At 38.9% G+C, this 22,110-nt stretch overlaps 1 protein-coding gene across 6 annotated transcripts in view; it reads left to right on the top strand.

Annotated features, from left to right (window-relative positions):
• PEAK1 (pseudopodium enriched atypical kinase 1) overlaps positions 1-18,640 on the top strand; it is a 259,231-nt gene extending 240,591 nt beyond the window's left edge. For all 6 annotated transcript variants that reach the window (XM_053717336.1, XM_053717338.1, XM_053717337.1 and 3 more), the window contains one exon: positions 16,615-18,640. In XM_053717336.1, coding sequence (XP_053573311.1) covers positions 16,615-17,805 — 1,191 coding nt within the window. In that variant the 3' untranslated portion in view covers positions 17,806-18,640. The remainder of the gene's footprint in view (positions 1-16,614) is intronic.
• Positions 18,641-22,110: the final 3,470 nt, after the last annotated feature.

Here is a 22,110-nt window from a genome sequence, read left to right as displayed (position 1 = left end):
TCAGCCTGGCTTATGTGTTTCCACCGTTTCCTCTGCTCCCTCATCTGATTGCCAAGATCAAGCAGGAGAGAGCTTCAATGATTTTGATAGCTCCTGCGTGGCCACGCAGGACTTGGTATGCAGATCTGGTGGACATGTCATCCTTTCCACCATGGACTCTGCCGCTAAGGCAGGACCTTCTACTTCAAGGTCCTTTCAAACATCCAAATCTAATTTCTCTGCATCTGACTGCTTGGAGATTGAACGCTTGATTCTATCAAAGCGTGGTTTTTCCGAGTCGGTCATTGATACCTTAATTCAGGCTCGAAAGCCTGTCACCAGGAAAATCTATCATAAGATATGGTGTAAATATCTTCATTGGTGTGAATCCAAGGGTTACTCATGGAGTAAAGTCAGGATTCTTAGAATCTTATCCTTTCTCCAAGAGGGATTGGAGAAATGATTGTCTGCTAGTTCCTTAAAGGGGCAGATTTCTGCTCTGTCTATTCTTTTGCACAAACGTCTAGCTGAGGTTCCAGACGTTCAGGCGTTTTGTCAGGCTTTAGTTAGAATCAAGCCTGTGTTTAAACCTGTTGCTCCACCATGGAGTTTAAATTTAGTTCTTCAAGGGGTTCCGTTTGAACCTTTGCATTCCATAGATATTAAACTTTTATCTTGGAAAGTTCTGTTTTTAGTAGCTATCTCCTCGGCTCGAAGAGTTTCGGAGTTATCTGCTTTACAGTGTGATTCCCCTTATCTGATTTTCCATGCAGATAAGGTAGTTTTGCGTACTAATAGAAAATACAAAAAGCAGGTTGCGCCTATTTAATTTAACCTGGGCCCCAAGTTAAAAAATTGTCTGAAAGTGGAAATTACAAATCTAAACTATATTTGTGATGGTGAACTTCAATAAAAGAGATAAAAAAAGATAAAAAAAAAAATTTTGTTAAAATTATAATTTATTAAATGTGTAAAATATTTGCTATTGAATAAATAATACTTAATAATGATTCTTTAGTGCATTTTGTGACAAATCCCACTTCTTACAAAGAATAGTTTTTATTACAACAATATTAAAAAGATAAAAAAAGACAGATAATATAAGATTATAAATTAGAAACTTTTGCAATATAAAATATATTTTAAATGAATTGAACACATTGCATCAGTAACCTAAGGGAACCATTCGAGCAATATCTCCAATAAATAAAAAACATATATATATATATAAAAATTAAGTATATGTGTGTTCAAATTAGAATTTATCTGAATTGTGTATCTGGTGTTATAGAACAGTGTAGATAGTTTTTATATACTTATTAAATTTTATGGCAAGATGAGGCAAAAAAGTTCCTTTTCCAATGTTATTATAATAGTTTCCAAATTTGGGAAAGAAGTATGCTAAGTCTCTGTTGTTATATTCTGCTAATACCGGTAAAAGCTTTCTTTGTAGTATTACCCTATATTTTGGGTGAGATCCAGGTTGGAAAAAGTCTTACTGTTTTTTATATATGAAGCAGGGACGTAACCTCTGTTATCCGGTGGTTATTTTCAAACTCCCGCTAACCTTTTTGGCAGCGTCTCAAATCAAGTGACGGAGGACTACTGAAGACGGACCATCCTGGTTTGAGACAGATACTTCCGCCAGCGTGATTTGAGACACTGCCAAAAAGGTTAGCGGGAGTTTGAAAATAACCACCGGATAACAGAGGTTACGTCCCTGCTTCATATATAAAAAACAGTAAGACTTTTTCCAACCTGGATCTCACCCAAAATATAGGGTAATACTACAAAGAAAGCTTTTACCGGTATTAGCAGAATATAACAACAGAGACTTAGCATACTTCTTTCCCAAATTTGGAAACTATTATAATAACATTGGAAAAGGAACTTTTTTGCCTCATCTTGCCATAAAATTTAATAAGTATATAAAAACTATCTACACTGTTCTATAACACCAGATACACAATTCAGATAAATTCTAATTTGAACACACATATACTTAATTTTTATATATATATATATGTTTTTTATTTATTGGAGATATTGCTCGAATGGTTCCCTTAGGTTACTGATGCAATGTGTTCAATTCATTTAAAATATATTTTATATTGCAAAAGTTTCTAATTTATAATCTTATATTATCTGTCTTTTTTTATCTTTTTAATATTGTTGTAATAAAAACTATTCTTTGTAAGAAGTGGGATTTGTCACAAAATGCACTAAAGAATCATTATTAAGTATTATTTATTCAATAGCAAATATTTTACACATTTAATAAATTATAATTTTAACAAATTTTTTTTTTTTTTTATCTTTTTTTATCTCTTTTATTGAAGTTCACCATCACAAATATAGTTTAGATTTGTAATTTCCACTTTCAGACAATTTTTTTAACTTGGGGCCCAGGTTAAATTAAATAGGCGCAACCTGCTTTTTGTATTTTCTATTATATCTATTTATTATCAATTTTTTAAGATTTTATTGATATAGCTTAGTTGCTTAGTGGAAATACATTATATCACTAATATTAATATCTTACACTCACTTATCAGTTTTGCGTACTAAACCTGGGTTTCTTCCTAAGGTAGTATCTAATAAGAATATCAATCAGGAGATTGTTGTTCCTTCATTATGTCCTAATCCTTCCTCAAAGAAGGAACGTCTTTTACACAATCTTGATGTGGTTTGTGCTTTAAAGTTTTATTTACAAGCTACGAAGGATTTTCGTCAAACATCTGCTTTGTTTGTTGTCTACTCTGGACAGAGGAGAGGCCAAAAGGCTTCGGCAACTTCTCTTTCTTTTTGGCTGAGAAGCATAATCCGCTTAGCTTATGAGACTGCTGGCCAGCAGCCTCCTGAAAGAATTACAGCTCATTCCACTAGAGCGGTGGCTTCCACATGGGCTTTTAAAAATGAGACCTCTGTTGAACAGATTTGTAAGGCGGCGACTTGGTCTTCGCTTCATACTTTTTCTAAATTCTACAAATTCGATACTTTTGCTTCTTCGGAGGCTATTTTTGGGAGAAAGGTCTTACAGGCAGTGGTGCCCTCCATTTAAGTTCCTGCCTTGTCCCTCCCTTCATCCGTGTCCTAAAGCTTTGGTATTGGTATCCCACAAGTAATGGATGAACCCGTGGACTGGATACACCTTTACAAGAGAAAACAAAATTTATTCTTACCTGATAAATTTATTTCTCTTGTGGTGTATCCAGTCCACGGCCCGCCCTGTCATTTTAAGGCAGGTGTTTTTTATTTTTAAACTACAGTTACCACTGCACCCTATAGTTTCTCCTTTTTTCTTGCTTGTCTTCGGTCGAATGACTGGGGGTGGCAGTTAGGGGAGGAGCTATATAGACAGCTCTGCTGTGGGTGTCCTCTTGCAGCTTCCTGTTGGGAAGGAGAATATCCCACAAGTAATGGATGAACCCGTGGACTGGATACACCACAAGAGAAATAAATTTATCAGGTAAGCATAAATTTTGTTTTTGCGCCCACATCACGCCAGGTCGGGCCCGGCCACGCCAACGCCACACCCGCCCGGCCACACTACTGCGCATGACAGCTTCGGACAAACACACTTGGCCTTTTATTATATAGGATATATATATATATATATATATATATATATATATATATAAAATATACGTTAGGGGTTAAACTTGATTTTCAATTTTGTACTATTAATATTTTTTCTTTCTAATGACATGGTGAGTCCACGGATCATCATCAATTACTGTTGGGAATATCACGCCTGGCCAGCAGGAGGAGGCAAAGAGCACCACAGCAAAGCTGTTAATTATCACTTCCCTACCCACAACCCCCAGTTGTTCTCTTTGCCTCTAGTGCAAGGAGGAGGTGAAGTAATTAGGTGCCCTGATTAGGATTCTTCTATCAAGATTTTTTTATTTTGAAGTCAGGGCAGGATTGCTCTGATCTTTCATCACAATTTGGGCATAGCTGTACTCCACGTTAGTGTCTTCAGCAGGGCTGTGGTAGCTTTAAAGCAGTTAGAAACTTGTAAATTAGACTTTGCTGCATGTTCCTAACATGTTGCTGCCCTGGTATAGAAAGCCTGAGTAAGTTTACTCTGTCTTTCTTTTTACACAGGTCTCCGTGAGGAGTGGCATCCTCTCAAACTAGAATGCAGGTAAGTGCCTTTGTTCTTCTGGGGCTAGAAGGCTGGCACTGATGAGGTTAAGGATTCATTTTAAAGAATGTGACAGAGAAAATGCGGTTTAGTAACGGCAGGATGAAGCGCGATTTTTGCGCACTTCATCTCCATGACGTTCTTGGGCTGACTCTGCCTTCTTCTTTTTTCAGTAAGAGGAGCGTCGCCATTTTGGGCTATCTCTTATAGCAAGCGCTCTGATTTTTATGTAGCCCCGCCAGGGCTCCGGTTGTGATCAGAGCTGCTATCTTTTGTGTCAGTGTCTGAGTCGGCTCGGTTAAAACAGAGTCAGAATAGACACAGGTTACTTGTGCAGATATTTCTCTATGTCCTGAACCATGACAATGGCCTCAGGTTATACAGATATAGAGCTAGTCACACATGATTTTTTTGTTTATTGTTTTCCTGATACTCTGCAATGTTTAACTATAATTGTATTTTTTAATAATGCTACGTGAATATGCCTTTCAGAGCTCTCTATACTGGGTCGAATTTTAAAAGATATTTCCCTCTGAGTCTCATGTCTCCCAGGATGATACTGTTCAGGTAATGCCACAGCTTCTCCTTACTTGTCCCAAGCCTCTATAGCATCACATGCAGTGCCTTGCGGTTCCTCTCATTCTCCTGGAGGAGTGTTTTTGCTTACAAATCTGCAGCCCAGGTATCTTTTGTGCTATCTGCAGCTTTGTCTGCTTTTCCTTACATACAGGAAAAATGCAGGAGGACATTTACATTTTCAGATAGTAAGGCTTCTGCTTATTATGTAATCAGATCGCCCCCTCTCCTAGACTGGTAAGGAGGTTACGCTGGTTCCTGATGGGAATTTCAGATTTGAACAGTATAATTCCTTTATCTTATGCTGGAGGGGACTATTTCAGATGTATGCTTGTACACCTTGTGTACTGTTAAAGGAGGTTTTAGCTACCTGGTCGATACCGATACTCCTATCGTTGTCAACTCTTGGAAGTTTTGTAAATTTTCTCAGTTTCTACGATTTTTCTTCCTAAGTGGAAGTGTTTTTAGTCGTGCTATGGAGATTCCTCAGGAATGGGAGGTACTGGAGATACCTTTCCCTCCGTCTCCCGTCCTTTAAAGGATTTTTCTGTTGCTGGCTCCATTTAAATACATGGTGCAATTCGTAGAAGTTTTTCTACTGGGGCCAGAGAGCCTAGACCCCTATGGAGGGTAGCTAGCTCTTTACAGGTCCTTAGAATAAAGGACAGATAGCTCAGCATGCTATTGCACTGTGGCTGAGCTCTGTAGCAGCCCAAGGGTATCAGGTTCGATCCTCAACGAGGTCCACTCAGTCTTTTATCCTTCCGAGGTCAATAAAATGAGCAGCGCCTTGAGACCCTTACGGGTGATAAGCCGCGGTTTACAATACAAAGTGCTATTGCATTGTCTTTAGAAGCTGGAGTTTAAAGGACCAGTCAACACTGTAGATTTGCATAATCAACAAATGCATGATAAGAAGACAATGCAATAGCACTTAGTCTGAACTTCAAATGATTGGCTGACAGCCATCAGCCAATCACAAATGCATATACGTATATGCTGTGAATTCTTGCACATGCTCAGTAGGAGTTGGTGACTCAAAAAGTGTAAATATAAAAATTCTGTGCACATATTGTTAATGGAAGTAAATTGGAAAGGTGTTTAAAATTGCATGCTGTATCTGAATCATGAGGTTTAATTTTGACTTGAGTGTCCCTTTAATTGTTCTTTCAGAGCAATGTTTTGTCATCTTAGACTTGCTGTGCTAGCCCCCTGATGGCTGTTGTGGCCTAGTGGTTAGCAAGTCTGGCTTGAAGGCTCATGGTTTAGAGCTTGTACCCAGTCATGGGCCTTTGTGTCCTTCTTTCAATACTTTACAATGCAGCATATCTTTTAAAGCATTGTGGCTGATTTATTGGTCAGCGGAAAAACCTTCCTGTAGCTCAGTGGCAGCTTCAATACTTTAGGTTTCTACAATTCCACGCTTCTGTTTTTTCCTTTCAAGGATGAGACCTTGTTGGATTTGGTCTGGCAGAATTATACTTCTACCACATGTCAAGATAATAGGACTAATGGAAGGTTTTTCTTTTCCTTTTTCTGCAGGGTTTGTCAGGTCTTAGTATCCAACTAATCTTAGTTTAATCTAAGATTTCCTCCTGTGGGCAGATTTCTCCTTCTAGAGTATCTGCTGTCTAGTTTTGATGATAGGTTTTTCTTGAACTGGGTTCAAGATCTTCATCTCTGGGAGTAATTGTTCCAGTCTGGGAACGAGATCTAGGTATTTCCTCACGTTTTCTCAGGTTTTGACCATCAAAGTAGTATCCATTTTCCTTTGGTTCAAGATGGGTCTGTTCATAGCGAACATAGACCTGAGGGATGTGTATTTTTTGTTCCCATGATCGGTATCTTCTCAGATTTCTGAGTTTTGTCATCCTAGAAGGACTTCTAGGTCTCAGAATATTGTAAGGGGGATTCTGGATCATATATGATCAGGTGTCATCCTTCCTTCTAGCAAACATTTTTTCAAGAGACTTTGTCCAGTCTTTTTTCCTATGGTTGGGGAATTATTCTGGAGAAGAGTTCCTTTACTCCATCTACAAGGTTGATTTATTGGGGACCTTCATAGATTCTCTGTCTAATAGAAGATCTTTATCTGGGACCAGGTAATCAAGGAGTTTTTCCTTTTGTTCTCCCTGTTGTCTTCTGTCCGGCCATCAGCAATCTCTGGTGGTCCGGTGGATAGCTTAGTCATTTTGTAACCAGACGGTTGGGAGGGAATTGGTATTATGGTTTCCATAGATATCATTCCCTTTGCTATTTTCTCTAAAATAGAGAATGTTCGGATCTGACTCAGGGGTTAGATCTAGATCACTAGATAAGAAACTCCCTCCGTTACTGGTTTTCAGGAGTACCTGTCTCAGGGCACATGCTTCTGGAAACATTCCTGGAAGGCATGGGGTTATTATCTCGGAAGTGTCTGCGTTCCTCTTTTACATATGAGGGCAAGTTACTTTACTCTGATGGCTTGGCCTCAGTTGTCATTAAATTGACATTTTCATCTCTATGACTTACATCATTTACTAGGGTGGAACTCGGAGTTCCTTAGTCTTGTAGGAGGTGATTTGATTATTCAGTGGCAACTCACAATGGCTGTCTGTTCTCCTCTCTTTAGGGGTGAACGATTGGATTTTTGATCAGACAGATATTTCACGCCGGCGAGTGGTTTTCCAGGTAAACCCTAAAATGGGGGGTTCTGGAGTTGGCTTCTGCCATTTCGGCAGACTGCAAAGCTTATGAGGTTAGGTTCATGGTCAAGTGATCGCAGACCGCATTGATACATTTTCTGATGTTTTTTCTTAGGAATCAGTCTTGCATATCTATTTCCTCCATTTTTCTCTCCTCTCACTAGTTATTATCGTATCTAGCAGGAGAGAGAGTCGGTTATTCTAATAGCTCATGCGTGGCCTCGCATTCTGGTATGCAGACCTAGAGGAATGGCCTCCTCTCCCTCCTTGGAGACTGTCTCTGAGGAAGGACCTTCTGAATCAGGGTCCCTTCCTTCATTCTATTTTCGTTTACTCTAACGCTTACTGCTTGGATATTGATCACTTAGCTGGTCTAAGCGTGTTTTTTCTGCCTCGGTCTTTAAGACCATGTTTCAGGCTTGCATGCCAATTACTAGAAAGTTTTCCCTAAGATTTAGCTTAAGTATCTTATTGGTGTGAATCCAAGGGTTTTTATTGGAGTTGGGTCAGGATTCCTGGGAATTGTCTTTCTCCAGGAAGGCTTGGATAAGGGACCTTTGGTCAGTACCCTCAGGGGTCAGATCTCTGTCCTATAGTCTCATGGACGTGCCGGATGTCCAATCTTTTTGTCAGACCTGGGTCAGCATCAGGCCTGTGTTTAATCAGTTGCTCCACCTTGGAGTCTTAACCTTGTTCTTATAGCCTTGCTTCAGGCCCTGTTTGAGCCTATACATTCTATTAGGATGTTATCTTGGAAGGTTTTGTTTCTGCTAAGAGAGTCTCTGAACTCTCGGCGTTGCAGTATGATTCCCCTTATCTTATCTTTTATCCAGATAAGGTGGCTCTGCGACCGTACTAAGTTAGTTTTTCCTCCTAAAGTGGTTTCAAATAGGAATACCCTATTCCTTCTTCTCATAAGGAGTGTTTGTTCCACAACCTAGATGTGGTGCGTGCGCAGACATTCTTCTTGCAGGCGACTAAGGTGTTCCGTTAGTCTTCTGTTTTGTTTGTCTGTTTCTCTGGGAAATGCAAAGGTCAGAGAGCTATGGCTCATTTTCATTCGCTCTGGCTGAAAAATATTATCATTCGGCCTATGAAAATGCTGGACTTCAGCCTCCTGAGAGAATCACGGCTCATTCCATGAGGGCTGGTTCTTCTTTCTGGGTTTTTCAAGCATGAAGTTTCTGTTGAACAAGTTTACAGGACTGCAACTTGATCCTCTATGCTTACTTTTTCTATACTTTAAAAATTTGATATGTTGCTTCTGCTGAGGTTTCCTTTGGGAGAGAGTTTTTTTAGGCAGTGGTGCCTTCTGTCTTTTCCCTCCCTTATCATCTGTGTCCTCTAGCTTGGATATTGATTCCCAACAGTAATTGATGATGATCCGTGGACTCACCGTGTCATTAGAAACAAAACTAAATTGATGCTAACCTGATAAATTTATTTATTTCTTGACACGGTGAGTCCACGGCCCGCCCTGTTTTTTTCAGACAGTTTTTGTTATATAAACCTCAGGCACCTCTGCTCCTTGTGTTGCTTCCTTTCTCTCCTTTCCTTGGTCAAATGACTGGGGGTTGTGGGTAGGGAAGTGATACTTAACAGCTTTGCTGTGGTGCTCTTTGCCTCCTCCTGCTGGCCAGAAGTGATATTCCCAAAAGTAATTGATGATGATCGGTGGAACACCATGTCAAGAAAGAAATACATTTATTAGGTAAGCATAAATTTCATTTTTTTAAAGTTTTAAATATGGTTTGTAATTAATTGAGGGAGTCTTGTTCAACATCTGTACAAGGGATCCAACAGTATTGTATAGTTAATGCTTGTTCTATTTAACAGATTATGGACTACCAGAAAACATTAATTGGGGTACACCACCACCACCAAGTTCCAGTTAAAGGATGGCCTAAAAGGAAATAGGTGTTACATTCTTCTTAAAATTGCAAGGAAGAAGAAAATAATTTATTCACTTAAAATTACTTTTGAAAAAAACATACTTTTTTTTTTTTGATGATTCCTTTTTTCTTGCAATTTGAAGAAGAGTGAAATGCTTATTAAGATTGTTAGAAGCCTAATATTGTTAGACCTTTTAAAGCCTCCCTCTTGACAGTGAGCATAAGAATTATACAGGACCTCTTAGGTATACTTCCTGTTCCTTCATCTAAACAGGGATATGTTTTATTCAAACATCTTTATTCCATAAGAGGAAGATCAGGTTTGCATTTAAAAGTCTTGATCATGTTTGTAATGATTCTGCATTTCAATGTCATCTTGCCCTAGAACTGTGTCAGTAATAGGTAATTACTGACACAGTTCTAGGGCAAGATGTAATAGTTGTTTTAAATAAATATAGGTAATAGTTGTTTTAAATAAATATAGACTATTGTTTGCATTTAAGAAAACAAAAACCAAAGACATAGGCAGAAAAGATTGTGGCTTACATGCAGGGAAAAAATAGCATTTTTTTGATAATTTTATTTAATAAAAATAAAAAATAATTAAAAAGTTTAGATTTCAGAATAAGTTTGGATTTTGGAATTCTGGATTTGGGGATGTGTACCTATACTGCCTATGTAATAACAGAATACCTTCGGCATTTCAAGTCTACACAGTGTTCTCCACAGAAAATGTTGCCAGCCGGGTGGCATTATAAAGTAGCCAGGTGCGAGCAGGGTAATATTTCCTAATATTATATAAATTAATCCGTTAAAGGGACAGTCAAGTCAAAATTAAACTTTCATGATTCAGATAGGGCATGCAATTTTAAACAACATTCCAATTTACTTTTATTATCAAATTTGCTTTGTCCTCTTGGTATTCTTTGTTGAAAGCTGTAGGCTAAAACTGATTCCTAAACCGTTGACGGCTGACTCTTATCTCAGTGCATTTTCACAGTTAGACAGTGCTAGTTCATGAGTGTCATATAGATAACATTCAGCTAGAATACAAGTTTTGCGTTGCGGCATGTAACGCTGAAAATATGGCATTTTCAGCGTTAAAACAGCACCGCAGCTATTACAAGTGTTGTCAGTATAGCTGTACCGCACACCTTTTAGCCTGTAACGCAACGTCAGTCCCGCACACATAAAAATGATTTTTTTAATGGGATTCCCATAGCGGTGGTATTACGAGTTTTGCGTTCTGTCTAAAAAGTGAGCGGTACAGCCTAAAACGACAAGATCTGTACCGCCATCTAAAGTCAGTAGCTATGAGTGTTACGCTACAAAGCTATAAAATAAAACTCATAACTAAAGTGTTACAAAGTACACTAAACACCCATAAACTACTATTAACCCCTAAACCGATGCCCTCCTGCATTGCAAATAATATAATACATTTATTAACCCCTAATTTGCCGCTCCCGACATCACAGCCACTAAAAAAAATTATTAATTTGCCGCTCCATGACATTGTCGCCACTTTAATAAACGTATTAATCCCTAAACCCCCGCCCTCCCGAATCGCAAACGCTATTTAAATATTATTAACCCCTAATCTGCCGTCCACCTACACCGCCGCTATAATAAACCTATTAACCCCAAACCGCAAGCCCCTCACAATGAAATATACTAAAATAAACTATTAACCCCTAAACCGAAAGCCCCCCACAACGAAATAAACTAATTTAAACTAGTAACCCCTAAACCTAACGACCCCCTAACTTTATATTAAAATTGCAATTTCCCTAGCTTAAATTAAATTAAAACTTACCTGTCAAATAAAAAAAAACTAACAATTAAACTATTATAATTATTAAACTATTATAATTATTAAACTATAATTATTAAACTAAAATTAAACTAAGCAGCTTTCATTCTATTAGCCAATAGAATGAGAGCTGCTTAAATCTTATTGGCTGATTTGAACAGCCAATAGGATTTTAGCAGCCCTAATTCCTATTGGCTGATTCAAATTTTTCAGCCAATAGGAATGCAAGGGACGTCATCTTGAATCGCATCCCTTGCACTGAAGATTCAGTGTACAGTGGCGACCGTATAGAGAAGATGCTCCGCGCCGGATGTCTTCAGGATGGACCAGCGCCGACTGGATGAAGATCGAAGAGGCCGCCTGGATGACGACCTCTTGTCGCCTGGATCATGACTTTGCTAGCTGGGTGAAGATAGAAGAGGCCGCCTGGATGTAGACTTCTTGCCGCATGGATGATGACTTCACCGGCTGGATGAAGATCCTTCAAGCGGGACTTCAAAAACTGTAAGTGGATCGTCAGGGGGTTAGTGTTAGTTTTTTTTTTAAGTGATTACTGGGTGGGGTTTATTTTTTAGTTTAGGGTCTGGGCAGTAAAAGAGCTAAATGCCATTTTAGAGCAATGCCCATACAAATGGCCTTTCCAGGCAATGGGTAGCTTTGGTTTTTTAGATAGTTTTTTTTTTTTTTTTTTGTGGGTTTGGGGGGGGGGTGTAATGTTAGTGGGTCTTTGTAATTTTTTTTCAATTAAAGAGCTGATATCTTTAGGGCAATGCCCTACAAAAGGCCATTTTAAGGTCCATTGTTATTTTATTCTAGATTAGTTTTTTTATTTTGGGGTGTTTTTTTAATGGGTATTAGAATAGGAATATTTTTTTATTTTTTATAATTTGTTATTTTGTGTAATGTATATTTTTAGGGGGTGTTTTTTTTTTTAGCAAAAGAGCTGTTTATCTCAGGGCAATGCCCTACAAAAGGCCTTTTTAATGGCTCTTGGTAGTTTGGGGGGTGGGGGTTTGTATAGTGTTAGGGGGTGTTTGTATTTTTTTGGGAGTAAAAGAGCTGTTTATCTCAGGGCAATGCCCTACAAAAGGCCCTTTTAAGGGCCCTTGGTAGTTTATTCTAGAGTAGAGTTGTTGTTTTTTAAGGGGATTAGAATAGGATTAATCTTTATTTTTTGCGATAATTTCGTTGTTTTTTTTTGTAATGGTAGTTTTTTTTTATTTTTTGTAATGGTAGGTTTTTTATTTTTTGTAATGTTAGGTTTTAGTGTAAGGCAGGTTAGGCTTTATTTCACAGGTAAGTTTGTATTTATTTTAACTAGGTAGTTAGTAAATAGTTAATAACTATTTACTAACTAGTCTACCTAGTTAAAATAAATACAAACTTACCTGTGAAATAAAAATAAAACCTAAGCTAGATACAATATAACTATTAGTTATATTGTAGCTAGCTTAGGTTTTATTTAAATTTAGGGGGGTGTTAATTTAAATTTAGGGGGGGTGTTAGGTTTAGTGGTTAATAGTTTAATTTAGTGTTTTGCGGTTTAGGGGTTAATAGGTTTAGTTTATTAGTTATGATGTGGGGGACTGGTGGTTTAGGGGTTAATACTTTATCATAGTGTTGGCAATGTGGGGGGCCGGCGGTTTAGGGATTACTAGATTTATTTAGTGTTAGCGATGTGGGGGTTCGGTGGTTTAGGGTTTAATAGGTTTATTTTACTTTCGGTGATGTAGGTGGGCGGCAGATTAGGGGTTAATAGGTAGTTTATGGGTGTTAGTGTACTTTGTAACATTTTAGTTATGCGTTTTGTAAAACATTTTTGTTTTTCAAAATTCATAACTAGTGGTCTCAGATCGGGGAATGGCTCATGTCGGTATAGGCTGTAACGCAAGCATTTTAGCTGGACCGCACAACCTGTAATACGGCACTATTGAAAATCCTGCACTCAAACGTAATTTTATGAGTGCGGCTAAAATGCTTGTGGTATAGCCGTACTGCTGCGACTTGTAATATGTGTTACCGGCTATTCCACGCGTAATGGCCAATTTTTCAGCAGTATGGCCGTACCGCACCATAACGCAAAACTTGTAATTCAGCCGTATGTGAGTGAACAGAAGAAAAATATTGATTTAATTTAGATTTTTCTTCTGTTCATTTACTTTGCATTTTGTTAGTTGATAAAAATATTAACTTTTCTATTTTTGAAAGCATTCTTACTTTAAAACATTTTTTTCACACCTGCCTAAATTATTTGCATATATATATATCTGCCCTGTATTCAAAAGTAGTACAGATAATCTTCACAAATAGTAGCACTGTCCAGGTTTTGTTATACCGTTACCTTTTATTGTATATACAGTAACATTTTGGGGTGTTACCCCCATCCTCAGTCTTGATTATTGTTAGTCTGAGGACTTGGGTAACAAAACGTTACTATATACAATTAAAGGTGACGGTATAACAAGAACTAGAGAGTGTTTCTATTTGTGAAATTATATACAGTTGTGCTCATAAGTTTACATACCCTGGCAGAATTTATGATTTCTTGGCCATTTTTCAGAGAATATGAATGATAACACAAAAACTTTTCTTTCACTCATGGTTAGTGTTTGGCTGAAGCTATTTATTATCAATCAACTGTGTTTACTCTTTTTAAATCATAATGACAACAGAAACTACCCAAATGAGCCTGATCAAAAGTTTACATACCTTTGTTTTTTTGGCCTGATAACATGCACACAAGTTGACACAAAAGGGTTTGAGTGGCTTTTAAAGGTAACTATCCTCACCTGTGATCTGTTTGCTTGTAATTCATGTGTGTATAAAAGGTCAATGAGCTTCTGGACTCCTGACAGACCCTTCCATCTTTCATCCAGTGCTGCAATAACGATTCTGGATTCTGAGTCATGGGGAAAGCAAAAGAATTGTTAAAGGATCTGTGGCAAAAATTTTGTTGAACTGTATAAAACAGGAAAGGGATATAAAAAGGAATCCAAGGAATTGAGAATGCAAATCAGCAGTGTTCAAACTCTAATCAAGAAGTGGAAAATTCAGGGTTCTGTTGAAACTAAACCACAGTCAGGTAGACCAACTAAAATTTCAGCCACAACTGCCAGGAAAATTGTTCAGGATGCAAAGACAAACCCACAAATAACTTCAGGTGAAATACAGGACTCTCTGAACGCATGTGGTGTGGCTGTTTCAAGATGCACAATAAGGAGGCACTTGAAGAAAGATGGGCTGCATGGTTGAGTCGCCAGAAGAAAGCCATTACTACGTAAATGCCACAAAGTATCCCACTTACAATATGCCAAACAGCACAGAGACAAGCCTCAAACCTTCTGGCACAAAGTAATTTGGAGTGATGAGACCAAAATTTAGCTTTTTGGTCACAACCATAAACGCTACATTTGGAAGGAGTCAACAAGGCCTATGATGAAAGGTACACCATTCCTACTGTGAAACACGGAGGTGGATCACTGATGTTTTGGGGATGTGTGAGCTACAAAGGCACAGGAAATTTTGGTCAGAATTGATGGCAAGATTAATGCAGTATGTTATCAAACAGAACTCCTCATTTTCCACTTCTTGATTAGAGTTTGAACACTGCTGATTTGCATTCTCAATTCCTTAGATATCTTTTTATATCCCTTTCCTGTTTTATACAGTACAACTATCTTTTCCCGCAGATCATTTGACAATTCTTTTGCTTTCCCCATGACTCAGAATCCAGAAACGTCAGTGCAGCACTAGATGAAAGAAACAAGGGTCTGTCAGGAGTCCAGAAACTCATTGACCTTTTATACACACACACTTATTACAGGCAAACAGATCACAGGTGAGGATGGTTACCTTTAATAGCCATTCAAACCCCTTTGAGGCCAAATTATCAAGTGTCTGTCAGACCTGATCCGACAGTGCGGATCAGGTCTGACAGACATCGCTGAATGCGGAGAGCACTACGCTCTCCGTATTCAGCATTGCACCAGCAGCTGACAAGAGCTGCTGGTGCAACGCCGCCCCCTACAGATTTGCAGCCAATCGGCTGCCAGCAGGGAGCTGTCAATCAACCCAATCGTACTCGATCGGGTTGAATTGTGGCGATTCCTGTCCACCTCATCAGAGCAGGCGGACAGGGTTATGGAGCAGCGGTCTTTAGAACAGAAACACGGGCCCTCAAGCTCCGTACGGATCTTGATAAATGGGCCTTTTAGTGTCAACTTGTGTGCATGTTATCAGGCCAAAATCACCAGGGTATGTAAACTTTTGATCAGGGTCATTTGGATAGTTTCTGTTGTAATTGTGATTTAGAGCAAATAGTAAACACAGTTGATTGATAATAAATGGCTTCAGCCATGAGTGAAAGAAACGTTTTTGTGTTATCATTCATATTCTCTGAAAAATGGCCAAGAAATCATAAATTCTACCAGGGTATGTAAACTTATGAGCACAACTGTGTGTGTGTATATATATATATGGAAAATGGATGAATCCCAGACACTTCTTGAATTTCTATCTGCTCCAGAACACCATACATTCACTATTATTTTGAATTTGAAGATTATTATTTTTTTGATATTATATATTATATATTTTTTTTTAAAGAATATCTATTAATTATATAGTACAGCAATAGTTGCTAACTAATAGTTATTGTTTTATTAGACATCATCTTGGTACAGTGAATCATTTCATGCAATAATTGACATGTGGCCCTTGGAAGATTTTCCTAAGGCACCATCCCATTGCTCTGGATGCAGTACAGATTATATTGTGTTTTCTATTTTAAAACAAAACACACATTTTTTGTTTTATCACACAATGCACTCTCTTCAACCCATTTTTTGCTTGGGGCTCAATATAAAGGATAACATGGTATATGCCCCTTCTTAATATTAGTGGGCTACAACCTTTGGAATAATACTGGTTGTCTTTTAATAACTGAGATAACTGTGCAAGTAATGGTGCTACTAGCATACATTAAATGCAGACATTTATAACTAGCGATTCAGAGAATGAAGCATAGCCGCACACAGATAGATACTCTAAACAAAATGTACTTAATGGTGTCTTCATTCTATCTAGTTGCTGTCCTATATTATGCAGCCGATTCATTAAAATGGTATTATCTCTCGCTTCTGTAGAGAATGGACGCCTCAGAATAACATAGGAATTGATAAGACTGGAGAAAGAAGAAAGATTGGATAGACCCCTTTAATGTAATTTTGCCCAACTTGTATAACTAAATAATTTATTTTTACATCTGTATGTAAACTCATAGGGCTATGACCTGAGGGTTGAGTAATATTCTGCTGTTCTGTATGGAAACTTAAAGGTCTATGACCCAAGGGTTGTGTTTTCTCTGAATACATGAAAACGGAATAAATTAGTTATGTGGACATATGTTACTGGAACATCTTTACTTCTGATAACTCTATCTATATAATCTGCTCTCATTGTTTCTTACATCTACGCCTCATATTTATGTTCTGACCCTTAATCTGTTCTATCACTCCCTAGATTTGCCGCAGCAAGACCAAGCAAGCTCAGCAAGAATATTATCACTGCCTGGCTGTTCGTCAAGCTCTTTCTGAACACTTCAATATCCAGCAAGACTGTGGGCATTTCCTAGCTGAGGTGCCTGCACGCTTGCTACCCTGGGAAGACCCTACAGTATCTGAAGAAGAAGAGGAAGAAGAGGAGAAAGAAGTAGATCATAAAAAAGAGAGTGTAGCAAATGTGGCAGAATGTAAAAAGCCATCAGAAGTAAAGCAGAAGCAGAATTCATCTGACAATCAAGGTTCCTTAGGCAAGCGCCGGAGTAGAGTAGTTGTGATCACACGTGAACCACCAAGGCAGACCCTTGCAGACTTTGTACGAGAGGGGGAGAGCCGCCACCGAAGAGAGCCAGAGGTGTATGAACGACAAGTGTGTTTGTTGCTTCTCCAGCTCTGTGGAGCTCTTGAACACTTGAAGGCTCAGGGTATCACTCACTGTGACCTGCGCCTTGACAATCTGCTACTTGCAGGTTGCCGGCCAGTTGGGACTGGCTGCAACTGCTGTCGTATGTCTGCCACAGAGGAGCACATTGTTTATACAAAGGAGTCAGATGTCTTAGATCATAGAGCAAACTCTATTTGTCCTGGTCGTCTGCTCCTCACCAACTTCAGCCAGGCTAAAATTAAGAGCCAGGGCACTTGGCGGCCACAGGGTTTGGGGGATCCTTCCCGATTAGCACCTGAGATTGTAGGGGCAACACAATACAGGAGAAGTGATGAATTTCAAACAGGAATCCTTATATATGAGATGCTGCACTTGTCCAACCCCTTTCTTGATGGTGGACTTAAGGAAAGAGAATATGGTCCCTGGGATTTACCAGCTGTACCTCGCCGTTCACCATACTCACGAGGCCTGAGTAGGCTTGCAGGACTGCTATTGCAACACAGTCCTTCAGACAGGCTGCAGGTGGGACAAGCTAAAGCTGCACTACGATGTCTGATATGGGGGCCAAGGGAAGATATGCTCCATGGTCCTGGTGCCCTGCATGGCTGGTTGGAAGTGAAGAGGACACTACTGCTGATTAAGCTTGCTGAGCGGGCACTGGAGAAGGAGGGAGGGGTGAGTCTGGAGGATTGGCTCTGCTGTCAGTACCTGGCATTTGGCACAGCCCAGGGACTGGCTCAGACACTGCGGCTGCTTGAGCAGCACTAAAGGAAGTTTTCCCCTGATGTCCACATCCCTTCTGTCTGTGTGCAATAGAACTGACCGCAAGGCTCCGTTTAAGAAGCTTGAACTCTCAGTGTTATACCCTTCCCTTGCTCCCTCCCAGCACACTTGGGCAGATACATACATACAGAAAATACATTTACCTTTGCAGCGTATGCACTTGGTTAACATCATTATCAAACTGTATTTACTCTCACATATTTATAGTGTGCTGACATACTTGCATTTGACACTGCTCTGACTGAAACACATATATACGCTCAAGTGACACTGCCAGTACACTCACTGACACATTCCTACAGTCACATTTAATTACACACAGTACACAACTGCCCTTTGGAGGGAGGGATTACCGAAATAGTATTACTTTGAAATGTTTTATTCTGAATGCTTTTAATACCATAAATCCATATTTATATTTATATAAGAACACATTCAGTATACATGAACAAGAGCAGCAGTGTTATAACATAAATATATATATATATATCTATAGCTATATATAAAACTTGTTAAAGTCTGAGGTGGTCAAACAATGAAAGGATAGAAGTTCTATTCCCTAATATTTGTCCTCAGAACCAATGGTGTTGAAATGCAAAGAAGCATTCATAGGTTGGGTCATTTACTTGGCGTGTGGGTGTGTTTTTGTACTAGACACCATGCCACCACTCATTACTTCCTCTGTTATATGAGGGAAGGGTGGTAACCAGCATCTGACATAGTTGTCCCAGGCTTCCTCCCACTTCATCCCCTCTGGTTTTGCTGTGGTACATATGGTATTATTATTACTGTATTAATAAACATGTTTTATGGCACTGATTATGTTGTGTAAGTTTAATGTGTGCAAATGGAGCATAGGAACAACCAGACTAAATAAGCAAAAAGGTAAAACACAAAACAGTTCCCCAGTGCTTGCCAAAATGAAGGTTCCTTTTAAGGGGCTTTCAATGTTATAGTTATCTGCAATGTGTTAAAAATGTTTCAGTATATTTGAGTATATATATATATATTTCCTATTTCCACGGATTCATCAATTACTTTTGGGAATATCACTCCTGGCCAGCAGGAGGAGGCAAAAAGCATCACAGCCAAGCTGTTAAGTATCACTCCCTTTCCCACAAACCCCAGTCATTCTCTTTGCCTCTGTTCATGGAGGAGGTAAAGTTTTTGATGTCTGAAGAAGATTGGATTTATTTCACTTCAATCAAGATTTTATTATTTTGAAAGCCAGAGTAGGTTTACTCTGACCTTTCCGCTCAAGATTGGGTATAGCCGTACTCCACGTTAGTCTCTTCGGTAGGGCAGTGGTGGCTTTAAAGCAGTTAGGAACTTGTAAGGTGGGCCTTGCTGTGTTTTCCTAACACTTTGCTGCCCTGATATAGAAAGCCAAGGTAGGCTTACTCTGTGCTTTCTTTTTCTACAGGCCCCTGTGAGGACTTGCATCCTCTCACGCTGAGTAAGCTGTCCTCCTTCCCGACGGCTAGATGCAGGTAAAGTGCCTTTCTGTCTTCTAGGGTGGAGATCTGGCACTTTATTAGATATCTGCAGTATCTTGGGACTCAGTATATTCTTAGTAAGGATATCTTAAGAGCAGGGGCAGGTACTTATATGTATGTGAGAGAGACTGCTCAATAACTCTTAATGGTGTTTTAGCCCTCATTTTGATAGGATAGATCTTGAAGGGGTTAACCTGCCTTAATGCTTTGAACTGTTACTGCAATTCTATTAAAATTTTATTTTTGACATTGCAGTATTAAAAATGTTATTGGTATCTTCAAAGATATAATCTTAGTACAAGAGACCCACTTCATACATAAGAAAGAGCCCAAAACGTTTAAATATAAATTTGGCGAGACATTTTACTCATCTAACCATAATAAAACTAACTGTGTAGGAATACTAATAAGGAATGGCATCCCTTTTACTTTGTTTAATTTAATACAAGACAAGGAGGGTAGGTATTTGATATTAGTTGGCAAACTATATAACACAATGGTCATGCTAGCCTGTGTATATGCCCCCAATGTCCAGCAGGACCACTTTTTTAAACGTTTCTCTGACACTTTGTTGGAGAACAAGAAAGGCTTGTTGATACTGGGAGGGGACCTTAACGTCTCCATCAACACTGCACTAGACACATCAACAGGACTTTCCTCTACACCAAACAGAGTAACATATAGAGTCAAACAACACATCAGGGATTTAGCAATACATGATGTATGGAGGATACACCATATGTTAGAACGTCAATATACATTTTTTTTCCTTCCCCCACTCCCGCTTCTCCCGTATTGATTATATATTTTTAGATCTGTCTTGCTTATCCCTAACAACTAGCTCAAGAATATCCCCTACAGGTTGGATGGATCACTCCATGGTGAGTTGTACAGTCAAATGGCCGTCTGCCCCACATTCCACGTATGTGTGGAAATTAAATAATGATTTATTAGATCACCCACTGTACCAAGAAAAAATCGAGACTAGACTGCAGGAATACTTCAACTTAAACATTTCCTCCATACCTGACTTAGACTTATTTGGGAGGCTCACAAGAGTACAATTAGGGGTGACTTTATTAGTATACAATCTCATGACTACAAACAACAACGCGCCGCACTCCAGAGCGCATTGTCGGCCATCACTACTGTGGAGGAGAGACTTAGGGTCTCGCCCACAGATGAAACTCTGAAAAAGGAACTACAGACACTTAGAGAGTCAATACATTATTAGATAGAGACTGTAAACAACTCGCACTCAAGCTACAACAAAGTCACTATGCCAGCGACAATAGGTGTAGTAGACTACTAGCAAGCAAGCTCAGAAGGCGAACAAATAGGTCCTATATCCTATCTATAAATAGACCAGGCAAAGATACAGCCTACTCTACTTCCGACATATCCGAAGCATTCCGTACATACTACGAATCTCTATATAACTTCCCAGAGGACCTCCCTGAGGACACAACACATGCAGCCCTAATAGATTCTTTCCTCAAAGAGCTATCTATACCCACCATTACACAGAACCAGGAGAAAAGCCCCAATGTCCCGTCTGTGGCTCAATGGCTCAATGGGTGCAGGAGTGTAACCATTCTATCTCTCTGAAAGAATATCATTATCTCAAGCAGCGCAAGTTAGATAGATATTTGCAAATTAAGATAATATGGGAAGGCTATGTAAAGGATAAATTTGGTCCGTGAAACTAAATCAACTACTATATGCAGTAAAGTAATTCATTTTATGCATATTAGACCAAGATATTGGGAATTGAAGCAATACACATGATACTTGCATATTCATATAGGTTGGGCAGCACAGTGTGTTTTGTTTTCTCTTCTTTTTTCTTTCTTTTCTTAGTTCTTTATTCTTTTTCCCTTACTTTTATGATATCCTTCAACACGCATCGCTTACCTTCTCATTTTATGCTAACCGCGCTGTGTGCGTACAGCATATATAGCGGTAAATGTATACAATCTTGTAACGATGCCAAATGTTTATGCACTATGTTTATATTTCACAAAATAAAATATTTTTGGAAAAAAAAATTATTGGTATGTTAGGGCTATTTTGCTCAGCCCTCTTGTACATTTTCACTCTGAGACTGTACGCTTTATGCACAGTTTCTAGAAAGGAGAAATGCACTGGACGATTGATGGGTGTATTTTATGGTGGGGACTTCGATGAGACTGCTGGTTTATGTGTTCCAGATCAGAGAAGTTCTCCGTTATTGTGTTATTCGCGCTTCTTCTCCTCAGTATGTAACTCCGCCTTCTAATGGAGATCGGAGCTGCGCCATTTTCTGCCTCTGTATCCGTCTCAGAACGGAGAGGCGATGCGGACTGTGGTCTGGAGTGCGGAGTGCATATAGTTTAAGGGGCTATTCTTCATATAACACAAAGCAGTCACTTAGCTTAATCGTCCCTTGTTCTTAGAGCTGTGCTTTGCATTTAAACTTCGCTATAGTGAAAAGCAGATTTATTGAGCATCACTGTGTTTTTACTTATATACCTTAATAAATCAGGTTTGAGCAATTCTGTCATGCTTTCGGAACTTGTTTCCTGTGGATAATATTTCCTATTACTTCCAAGGCAATTTAAGATTTTTTAAAATGGCAGCACAACCTTGATGGTGTTTTATGTTTTGTGCGTATTTATGTTTTGTGCGTATTTATGTGAGCCTTCTCACGGAATTAGAGCTCTGTTTCTATATTATGTAAAAGATTGACCCATATTATGTCTCTCAGGATGCTGTTTAAGCAATGCCACAGTTTTCTCCTCTAATGTACCAAACC

Source organism: Bombina bombina, chromosome 6, assembly GCF_027579735.1.
Source record: "Bombina bombina isolate aBomBom1 chromosome 6, aBomBom1.pri, whole genome shotgun sequence".
Classification (NCBI taxonomy): domain Eukaryota; kingdom Metazoa; phylum Chordata; class Amphibia; order Anura; family Bombinatoridae; genus Bombina; species Bombina bombina.
The sequence above is the reverse complement of the archived record's forward strand: the minus strand, read 5'-3'. Positions and strand labels throughout refer to the sequence as shown.